This window comes from Cinclus cinclus, chromosome 15 (genome assembly GCF_963662255.1).
Source record: "Cinclus cinclus chromosome 15, bCinCin1.1, whole genome shotgun sequence".
Classification (NCBI taxonomy): Eukaryota; Metazoa; Chordata; class Aves; order Passeriformes; family Cinclidae; genus Cinclus; species Cinclus cinclus.
The window spans coordinates 4415960-4426084 of record NC_085060.1 but is presented as its reverse complement, the minus strand read 5'-3'; the positions used below and the strand labels follow the sequence as shown (position 1 = coordinate 4426084).

General features: G+C 56.8%; 1 protein-coding gene across 1 annotated transcript; it reads left to right on the top strand.

Moving 5' to 3' along the window:
* The first annotated feature begins 1607 nt into the window (after positions 1-1607).
* Positions 1608-9435, top strand: GDPD2 (glycerophosphodiester phosphodiesterase domain containing 2). Its single transcript, XM_062502964.1, has 15 exons — positions 1608-1721; positions 2787-2890; positions 2964-3057; positions 3281-3340; positions 3684-3782; positions 4161-4254; positions 4673-4818; positions 5311-5393; positions 5892-6042; positions 6590-6805; positions 7656-7807; positions 8143-8290; positions 8527-8609; positions 9048-9076; positions 9383-9435. The coding sequence occupies exons 1-15, from the start codon at positions 1608-1610 to the stop codon at positions 9433-9435; spliced, it is 1626 nt and encodes a 541-aa protein (XP_062358948.1).
* The last annotated feature ends 690 nt before the right edge of the window (positions 9436-10125 follow it).

Sequence of the window (10125 nt, the reverse complement as noted above, 5' to 3'; positions counted from 1 at the left end):
CAGGAGCTGCTGACACCAGTGCTCTGCCCATGTGAGCAGTGACAGGGGACAATGTGACTCTAAGTGAAGGCTGGTCCACTGGTCCCTGGTTGAAGTGGAGTGGTGACTCTGCTTCTGGTGACAGCAAGGGTATGACCCTACAGCCAGAGCCCCTGGGCATCAGGAAAGGAAATATCTGGACTCATGGCTTCCTGTGCTTGTGCTTAGGCTGACTCCTTCAGTGCCATCACTGAGCAGGTCACAGCTGTTGGTCTAGTGCCTAGAAGGTGGAGAAGGCAGCAGATGTGGGGCTCTGTTTTACTGCTTATAATCCTCTGTGCCTTGGCGGGCTGGACCTGCTGATGGCAGCCCCCCAGACATCCCCCAGCCTGCAGAAGTTTCCTGGCCAGGGATGGAGTCCTGCTCTCAGGGTGGTATTTAGGAGCAGGGTGACAGGCTGGGGTGCTGCCCTCTGACAGGGGGAGACCAGGCTGGCCTTGGCCACAGCTAGGGCATGGCAGAGCTGCTCTGGTCTGACTGGCTGGACCAGAGAGAACCGGGGATAGCTCTTCTCCCTCCCTCCACAGCCCAGATTGGAATGGGACACAGCTCTATGTGTCATTGCCTCCAACACTGGGGAGGATGTGGTCAGCTGGCTCTCTTGCCTGACTCAGTGGTCATAGTGAGATGAGAGCCAGGCTTAATGTGCAGGGTGATAGTGTTGCATAGTGTGCCTGGCCTGTTGGGGGTGAGGAGAAAGAGCAGCTCCACAGCAGGACAAGCAATAGTAAAGATGGGATTTCTCTGGATGGATCGAGAAAGACCTTGTTTTGGGCTCCCTGCTTCTTCCAGCCAAACACCAGGAATCTGGGGATCACAGCAAAGCTTCCTGGCTCTCTCCCTTTGCCAGTGCTTGGGGAACTCAGTGGTGGCCCTGCCCCCAGCCTGGGTCTGACTGTAGAAATGGGTTTACCCCCCCAAGCACTTGGACCAAAGTCATCTAGTGCCTGCTCAGCTGCAGCTCCTCCAGCCACACTTGGGATTCCTTGGTGTGTAGATTGAGCTAAGGAGCTGCCAGGATGGTGCTGCATCAGCAAGGACCTGGACTTAGGGGTCAGAACGGGAACTTCCCAGGATGTTGCATGTACCCTTAGCTGCAATCAGGAGCCCCAGGCATGTGGCATGGCACTGGGCAGTCCTTTTAGGTGGGGAAGCCTGGGTGCAGCGTTGCTGTCTGGCTAGGCTGCTTGCCCCTAGACCCTGCACAGTGGTCCTGGCTCCCAGGCGGAGTGCTGAACCCTGGGCTGGGGAGCAGGCCCTGCTCCCTGCCAGCTCCAGACTTGCTCCAGCTTGTTGGATAAAGGGTCCCAACACAGCCTGCTGAACAGGTTGGGCTGCACCCTGTGCTGCTTCTTGCCTTGGCACCATGCCTTGCCTGGGGACACAACCACCAGCAGCCCCACCTCTATGTCCCAGCACTCTGGGCCACCTGCCAGGGTACCTGGACACAAAATGCTTCAGTGCTCCATCCCCACGGGGTGGGTGCAGTGCGTTGGGAGGTCTGTGCCAACACACTGTGTGTATGCCCCACAGGACACCTGACCTTTGCTCTGGGACAGTCTGCTGCTATGGCAGACCCCCCTGGTTGCTGCTCTACCTGTGCCACCTGCCTGCTCTGCCCCTACAGCTGCCAGTGGATTACTGCCAAGAAGGAGAAGAGGAAGGGCTTGAGAACCACCAAGGTGATACTTGAGTCGTGCTGAGCTCAGGCTTGCCAGCTCCTTTGTGGGAGTCTTAGAGTGGTGGCTGGGGTGGGGAAGGGGTCTGGCTGGGATGCTCAGCTCAGACACTGAGCTGCTGACCTCTTGCTGCTGCTCCTGCTTTCCAGGGCTGAGCCCCAGGAAAGCTGGGGTGCTACCTGGCACCCTCACCGTCCAGGAACTGCCCTAGGCTGGAGCGGTGAGAGGGTGAGCTGTGCTCCTGCTGGGTGACAAGAAGGGTAGAGCAGCATTAGTGTGCATCTGCAGTGGGGTTTGCACGTGCCTCAGCAGAGCAGAGCCCTAGGGCTGAGCTGGCAGCAGGTCCTGGGGCACCTGGCCAGGCACGTGGGAGACAGTTCCTGGGCTGGGTGTGGCCCCACCAGGAGGGTGTCCCCAGCAATTTGTAACCTGGGAGTGGTGAGGCCCTGGGATTCTCTGAGGTCTCCTACTCCCATGGGAGTGGCTCTGCTGCTGCTTGTCCTGTTTTGCCTGGAATGTACAAATAAGTCTGGGTTGCTAGGTGTCCTTCTGGCACCCCTCACCCTCCCCACACACGTGGGACTAGTGGCTGTGGACAATGTAGCTGGACCCAGTCTGGAGACTCACCACTACAAGGGTAGTTCTGAGGCCCTGCACCCTTTCTCTGCCCAGCCCATGGATCATCCAGCTAGAAGGAAATGGGAGCTGCCTCCAGACCCATTCTTATGTCCAAACTCCCTGCCTGTTCCCATGGAGTGCTGCATGGGAATGGAGGCAGTCTTGTCACAGGGGCTGTCCTCCCCAGCTTGGCACAGGCAGATTTTTATTTTGTTGTAGGACATGCTGATCCATCTTTCTGTAGCATGGGTCCAGCCAAAAGAGGCTGCCAGGGTGGCTCTGGTCCCTCTCCATGGGACAGCTCAGTGCCTGGACCCCTGGGCCAGTTTTTGCTGTGACCCCCTGTGCTCCCCACTGCTGCTGGCTGAGTGATACCCAGGGGTCTCAGAAACCTGGCTGGGCGCTAGGTGCCCTGAGGGAATATGTATAACTCTCATCTCTGGCTTTCAGTATGACTGCAGTTGGTTCTTCTTCCTCTTCTGCATCTTCCTCTTCACGCTGGTGTGGCTCTACTTCGCTATCATCATCCTCAATGATCTCCACAACTTCAACGAGTGAGTAGGATCCCACATCCAGCCTTGTTCCCCATGTCACGCCTGCCCCTCTGACCCTCCCCTTTGCTGGCAGATTCATCTTCAGGCAGAGGAAGCTGTGGCTAGACTGGTCCCTGGTCCTGCTCATAGCTACAGCTGTGCTGATCAGCTACTCATCTGTGCTGCTGGTGAGCCCTCCTGATCCTGCTGGGCTGGGGGGAATGGATCTGTGCTGAGCACAGGCTGCCCTGAGCTGGGAGGAGCCTGCAGCATCTGGAGCCAGGTCAGCCTGAGCAAGACCAGAGCCTCTGCCTGTGCCAGGGGGCCCGAGCTTCTGTGGCTGAGTCCTGTGTCCTGTGAGGGGTGAGGTGTGGGGCACAGCCCAGCTCTGACAGCTCCTTGCCCTTGCAGGTCCTCGCTTTGTGCTTGCAGCTCTGCGGCCAGCCCTTGAAGCTACACTGGGTGCACAAGGTGAGAGACTGAGGGTGCAGGGAGATGGTGCCTGCCCTGGCTGCCCTTGCACCTTCAGAAGCTGAGACCAGTCTGCTGGGGCTGTGTATGGCTGCTGTGACCCCACTAAGTGGCTGTGTGTCCCTGCTGAGCTGGGCTGCAGCTGTCAGCTCCTCAGCCACATGTCTGTGGGATGGGAATATTCCCAGAGCTCAAAGTGTGGAGCACAGAGCTCAGCTGCAAACCCAGATGTGGAAAGTGGGTATCAGGGCTTGCAGGGGTTCATAAGGAAGGGATGAGGAGGACTCTGCCTGGCCTGCAAGATGCTGTGTGCTCCCCTAATTGCCCTGTGCATGCCCCACAGATCCTGCTGATCCTAACTGCCCTGGTGGTGGCTGCAGCCTTCACAGGGCTGGGAATAAAGTGGGCAGAGGAGTGGAAAAGTGCACGTATCTCCCTGCAGGTGAGTCACCCCGAGAGCAAGGACTTCCCAGCTGTACCCAGTGCCTGGCCTGAGGGGTTGAGCTGAAGGGTGCTGAATGAAACCCCCAGCATGGGTGTGTGCACTGGGAGTTAATTCCCTGCCCTTGACTTCTGCTGCCTGGCCAGGCAAGGTGCTCCTTCTTCCCCTGCAGTCCTACCTGGAGCACACTGATGAATGGTGGCTGGACCAGAGCAGGGAGTCTGTTCTGTCCCCCAGGAGCCTGTCCCTCCCTCCCTGGCACTGTGGATCTTCCAGCAGTATTGGCTGCAGGGGCAGATCCCTGGCATTGGAGCATGTGTATTTTGGGGACAGGGACTCATGCTGGCTGACACCCCGGGTTTTTTTTTGCCTCCCCAGGCAACAGGTCCCTTCCTGCACATTGGAACTGTGGGGGGAATGACTCTCCTTGCCTGGCCCCTGGCCAGCTTCATCTACCACACCCGCAGTACAGGTAATCTCCCTCCAAGGTCTCCCCTGCTCAGCTTGGCTGGTACCCTGCTTCCTGCCACCCAGCTGAGCAGCACTGTTGGCAGAATGGTGCTCAGGGAGCATCAGTGCAGTAGGAACAGGTCTCCAGTGTGGTAATAATGCCTGCTCTTGGCTGCTTCTCATGACCAGCCCTTGTTGCAGCTTCAGCCCTCCCTGCTTTGCAGCTGAAAGAGGGCTACAGCTGGCAGAGTGCTGCAGAAGTGCTGAGCTGGGCAAGGACACGTAGTGGGCCAAGAATAAATCCACGGTGTTCCCGAGGCTGGGGATGCTATGTTTGACCTAGGGCAATGACAGGTTAATGCCAGGTGAAGCAGCCTTGGCTTATTCCTAGTGACCTACAAAATACTTCCTCTGTACCTCATCCCCTCTAACTTCTGCAGGTCTCAAGGTGTTTCTGCTGCTTATGTACTGTGCAGCAATGATTGCACTATACCTGGCTCCCTTGGGAATCACCTCCCCTTGTATCATGGAGGAGAAAGAGCTTCCCCCCAAGCCAGCCCTAGTTGGCCATCGAGGAGCACCCATGGTGAGTGACCAGCACCCTGGCAGTGGTCAGGGTGGATGGAGCAGGCTGGTAGGGCAGAAAAAGCCAGGTTGTGCCTGGCTGTGGGGCACATATCTTTGTGGCCACAGGCCTGGGCAAGCTCTGGCCAGCTCAGAACAGTGGTATCCCCACAGCAGCCAGGGCAGCTCAGGCTTGGAGGATGGGTGAGCACAGGGTGAGGAGGGGGATTGCAGCAGCTGCAGGACAGAGCTGCTTCCTGAGCACTACTGGACCAGGAGTATGCAACTCTCAGCAGAAAGCCTGGCTGCGTAGTGTGGGCTAGGGAGTAGGGATGAGGCAGGCTCTGTCTATCCCCTGTCCTTTTCCATCCCCCACCATGCCCAGGTCACCCCAGTCTCATTGTGGTTGCCCTAGAGCCCAGCCAAGCTGCTGGGTACATCCAGGCAGGATGAGTGCCTGCCTCCTGCCCCATCCTGCCCCTGCTCTCTGCACTAACACCATTCCTTTTTCCAGCTGGCCCCTGAGAACACCCTCATGTCACTGCACAAGGCAGTGGACTGTGATGTGCAAGTCTTTGAGACAGACGTCATGGTGAGGTAAAGGGGCTCAGAGGGAGGAAGGGGTCTGATGTCACCTCCCACAGGGGACATTCTGGGAGACACCTGGGGAGCTGACAGAGCCTGCATTTGGAGGCAGCCCTGTTCAAAGGGCTCTGCCACTCCCATCTTCCCAGTATGGGACTGGCTCCAGCTTGGTGTCCCAATGATTTGGGAGAGGTAGTGGGTTTGTGTCCTCCCCATGCAGATTGCCCTCCAGCGAGGGAGGTTCCATTAGGGGAGGGGTACTGCTTGGAAAACTGATCCTGCCTGCAGTTCATCTCATGTAATCCTGTTATTGGGACAGCTGTTTCAGAGAGCAAGGAACTACTTGGTTGCTGGCTTGGTCTCTAGGTGCATTTTTTGTGTAAAGGGCCACAAGTAGAATAAAGGTGGGAGTTACTCTAGCAGGTGGCTGGGAGGGGGTAGAAATGCCAAGGCGGGGATAGGATACAAACAGCTTACAACATATGGCTTTCCTCTGTGCTCCTTTACCAGTGCTGATGGGGTCCCATTCCTCATGCATGATGAGGAACTCACCAGGACTACCAATGTGCAGGCTGTATTCCCTGAGAGGGCTGCCCTGAACAGCACTGCCTTCAACTGGACAGACCTCCAGCAGCTGGATGCTGGCAGCTGGTTTCTGGAGGTCAGGAATGTCCTTAGGGTGGTGGTGAGGAATGGGAGCACTTTGGGGTGAAGCATTAGCCCTGCCCTAGGGCTCCAGAACCTTCCCTCTGGAGCACTGGTCCTAGCAGAGACCTGGACAGGGTGCAGAAGGCTGCACAAATTCCTTGGGTGCGGTTATGCCCCAAGCTGGGATTTGTTCTGACTCCTCAGCTGAGTCATGGAGGAGGCTGCTTTGAGAGGGGATGTCTTGTGTTTGCTCTGAGCTGCACAGCCTGCCTGGGCCTGAAGGCAGCTGTGGCCAGGTTCTTCCCAAAAGGTGACTAACTACTGCTGAGCAGCTTTGAATGCCCACAGGTGTTGGAGCTGCTTGAATTCTGTTGTTAGTGGGGGAGAAGGATAGAGGTGCCCATGGATGTGCATAGGGAGGTTCCCTGTGCATGTCTGCACTGGAGAGCACATGAAGAGGCCAGTGTAGGAAACTGAGAGTCAGATACAGGCACAAGTTTGGGATGTGGAAGCTTGCAGGTGATCTGCCTGTGATGACTGCCCCTCTCTCACCCTTGCAGCGAAGGCCTTTTCCCACTGTGCAGAGCCTTTCTCCTGATGATCGCAAGGAGGCAGCTAAACAGAAGATCCCATCCCTGGGACAGGCTCTAGAGGCAGCGAAGCAGAGCAACATCTCCATCATGTTTGACCTTCGTCCTGAGAACCACAGTGACTACCAGAACTTTGTCAATGTCACTCTGGAAGTGATTTTACAGTCAGGCATCCCTCTGCAGCAGGTGAGCTGGTCACCACCCTGTTGTCACACCCCTGCCATGGTGGGAGCTGCCCTGCCAGCCACACTGACCATCCCTGACACCCTATACTCCATGTCCCCATACGTGATCTCTGCTGGGCAGCCCTGCCCAGGTGTGAGGTTGTCTAGCTGGGAGAAGTTGCCAATAATTAGGGTTTTTAATGCCTACAGCTTCAGACTATCCCTCCAAATACTTTGGTTTCCCAGCACTGGCCACCCTGGTGTGTAAAAATTGACTCAGTCTAGGGAGGAGACCAACGCTGCCATCGTGAGCAGGAATACAATGCTGAGGCTTCCACCTCCTCACACTCCACCACACCTCTCCCCTGCAGCTCTTGGACTCCTGCTGCACCCTCCTGTGTTCCCTTTATGCTTTATCCAACACCTACAGCAAAGGATATGTGCTGCCCTCAGGGGACAAATCAGCACTCAAATCACCTTCCTTGGCCTTCTGGGAATGCAGAGCAGGAGGGGACATAGAAAAGACTTCTACTATAGTGCTGATCCAAGGTGCATTCTTGCTGCAGAGTTGGGGATAAATGGATTCACTTCTTGAGCCATTCAAGGACCCAGAAAGGACTTAACTGTTGCAGTTTCTTAGGCTGGAACTGCTTTCTCCTTTCGGTGGGACCTGTATTTATTTCTTGGCTGGGGCAAGCTCTCAGGAGACTGTCCTGGCTCAGATCCTCATGGAGGAGCTAAAAGTGGAGATGGGGGGCAGGAAGCAGCTGTCTAAGCCGGCAATGTGGGCCTGGACCTGTGAGGGAATACTGGAAGAGAGCAAACTCCCTGGAGTACCTCTCCTCTGCATGTGCTCTCTGACTCTTGCTTAGGTCCTCTGGCTTCCAGATGGGTTCAGGGAAGACGTCAAACAGCAGGCTCCAGGTGTCCAGCACGTCTATGGCCGGAAGAGACTCGAGAATGAGAAGGAGCCAGTACTGCACGTCAATCTGCCCTACCAGGACATGAGCTCTGAGGAGATCAGGTGAGAACGCTTTGTCCAAGTACCTGGGAGCTGTGGGAGTCTGGGGACTGTCCCAGAAGCCAGCAGAGGTGAGGGTGCTGAGCGTGCTTCTGGGAAGAGCTGGGTGTGTGCCTTGTGAACAAGTGTTCCTGTCAGGCAGGGCTGGTGCAGAGGGTGGAGCTGGCTGCAGTCCTCTGCCCTGCCAGCAAATCTGCCCTCGGTCTGGAAATCTAGACAGTTGCTCCATGTGGCTGCAAATGCTAGATCATATCCCAAATGTACAGTCCCCGTCTGGCTGTGCAGAATGTGGTGGGACCCTGCTGTCTGCTAGTCTGACCACAGCTGTCCCCACGCAGGCAGTACCGCCACGACAACATCTCTGTCAACTTGTATGTGGTGAACCAGCCCTGGCTCTTCTCTGTGCTGTGGTGCTCGGGGGTGAGCTCTGTCACCACCAACGCCTGCCAGGTGCTGAAGGAGATGAAACACCCCATCTGGCTGCTTGTAAGTGACCCCTCCATCCTTCACCCTGCCCCACAGCCCAGACAGTGTCCCAGGTACTTGTGGGTCCCTTTCTGCAGCAGCCCTGTGCAGCTGCCTGGAGGCTGACTTGTGCTCACTGCTGTACTGGCATGGGAACATGTGACCCTGTAGAAGGGACTGGTGACACAGCAGGCAGGGCTGTGCCACAGCACACCACCCCTATCTGGTGTTCAATGGCTTGTCTCATTGCCTTGCAGCCCAGCAGCACATACCTCATGATCTGGATCGTTGTAGACTGCTTTTCCTTCCTTAACATCATCTGGGCCTTTGTCTTGATGAAGTAGGTTTGATCCCTTTCCCCCTCCCAAGGCAGGCCTGTTGGGGGAGGCTGTCCTGTGCCCTGGGTGGCTGGTGCAGACCCAAACCCGCTGCCACCCCTCTCTGGACTCAGATCCTGAGGGGGGTTCTTTCCTGTCTGGCTAAGTAAGACAGAAGTGTGTAGAGGCAACTTTTATCTCCAAGCTGCTGCTAAAAGTCAGCCCTGACGCTGCCTCAAGCTGCTGGATGTCTTAGTTCACACTTCCTAACCCACTGTGTCCTAGGGCTTGGTGGGCTGAGGCTGGGGGATCCTGGTCCTGCTCCTTTTTACCAGTGCTGCAGGCACTGAGAGCAGTTCCCTCTGGGACTGCGGGGCCCCACAGCCTCCAGCTGGCAGCTCAGGGGAGGGAATGGTGAGACCAGACTTGCATGCTAACATGGATGCTATTCCATCTCCTAGGAAATGTTCCCGCAGAAGATGGCCAGCGGGTGAGTGCACACGGAATGGGAGCTTCCCTCCCTTGGAGCCAGGCTCTGCCTGTGGGACTCTCCCTGACAGGCAGGAAGCTTTCTCCAGAAAATATGATGGAGTGGTTTTGGATGGCTGGGGGAGGGAAGGGAATCCCAGCCCAGGGAGTTCCTCCTGTCCTGCCCTTAGCAAGCAGCCCTTTGGGGACAGCACTGGGGAATCCCACATTCCCTGAATATACTCAAACCTGCTTTTCAGGCTACTCTGCCTGTCACTGTGGGATGGTGGCTGCCCACACTGACTGTTTTTTTTCTCTGTCTCCTCAGAGTCTGAGACGGATGTGCTGCTCACAAAGATCAACAGCTTGATGCAAGAGTGACGCCTGCATCAGCTGTGGGAGGGGCAGCCAGAGCCCTGCACAGCTCAAGCGGGGAGCACTACTCAGGCCAGCTTTGAGGCTCCTTTCCTTCAAGCCTCCCTTCTACCGTGGCCTTCCTGGCTCCTTTCATGGTGCACAGCTGCCCTCAGCTGAAAAGACTTGGAACTGGGTTCTCATTTCCCACTGACAGCTAGGAACTAAAGCTTTGCAGGGGTGGCCTAGGGGCAGAATATCCAGCAGTGCTGGAGCTGGGACCTCTCCGTTGGGGTTGGACAGGAGCGGGGATTTGGGTAGCTGTTAGGTGCAGGGGAAGAGCCTGTTGTCAGCAGCTCTGCAGCCAGGGATGGGGCACCTGCTTTAAGGGCTGCTTCCCTGGGGACTGCCCTGTCCCATGGCTTGAGGAACAGGAAGGGGGGATGTGGAGTGACTTTTCACAAGACAAAGGGGAAGCTGAGCTCTTCACCCTCCTATCCTGGACTGAAATCCTGTCCTTAGTGCTGCTGGCTTCGTGTTCACGGGACAGGGTCCGGCACTCCATGCAGCAGTTCATGCCTGTTGCTCGGGGAAGAAAAGAAGCAGGGCTCGGGGTGGTGGGTATCAGGGGCTGGCAGGACCGCGCTCAAGTTCCTGCTGCTGCTCCAGGGCAGCAGAGGGAGCGGCGGGACTCGGCATCGGTCACGTTGCAGCAGG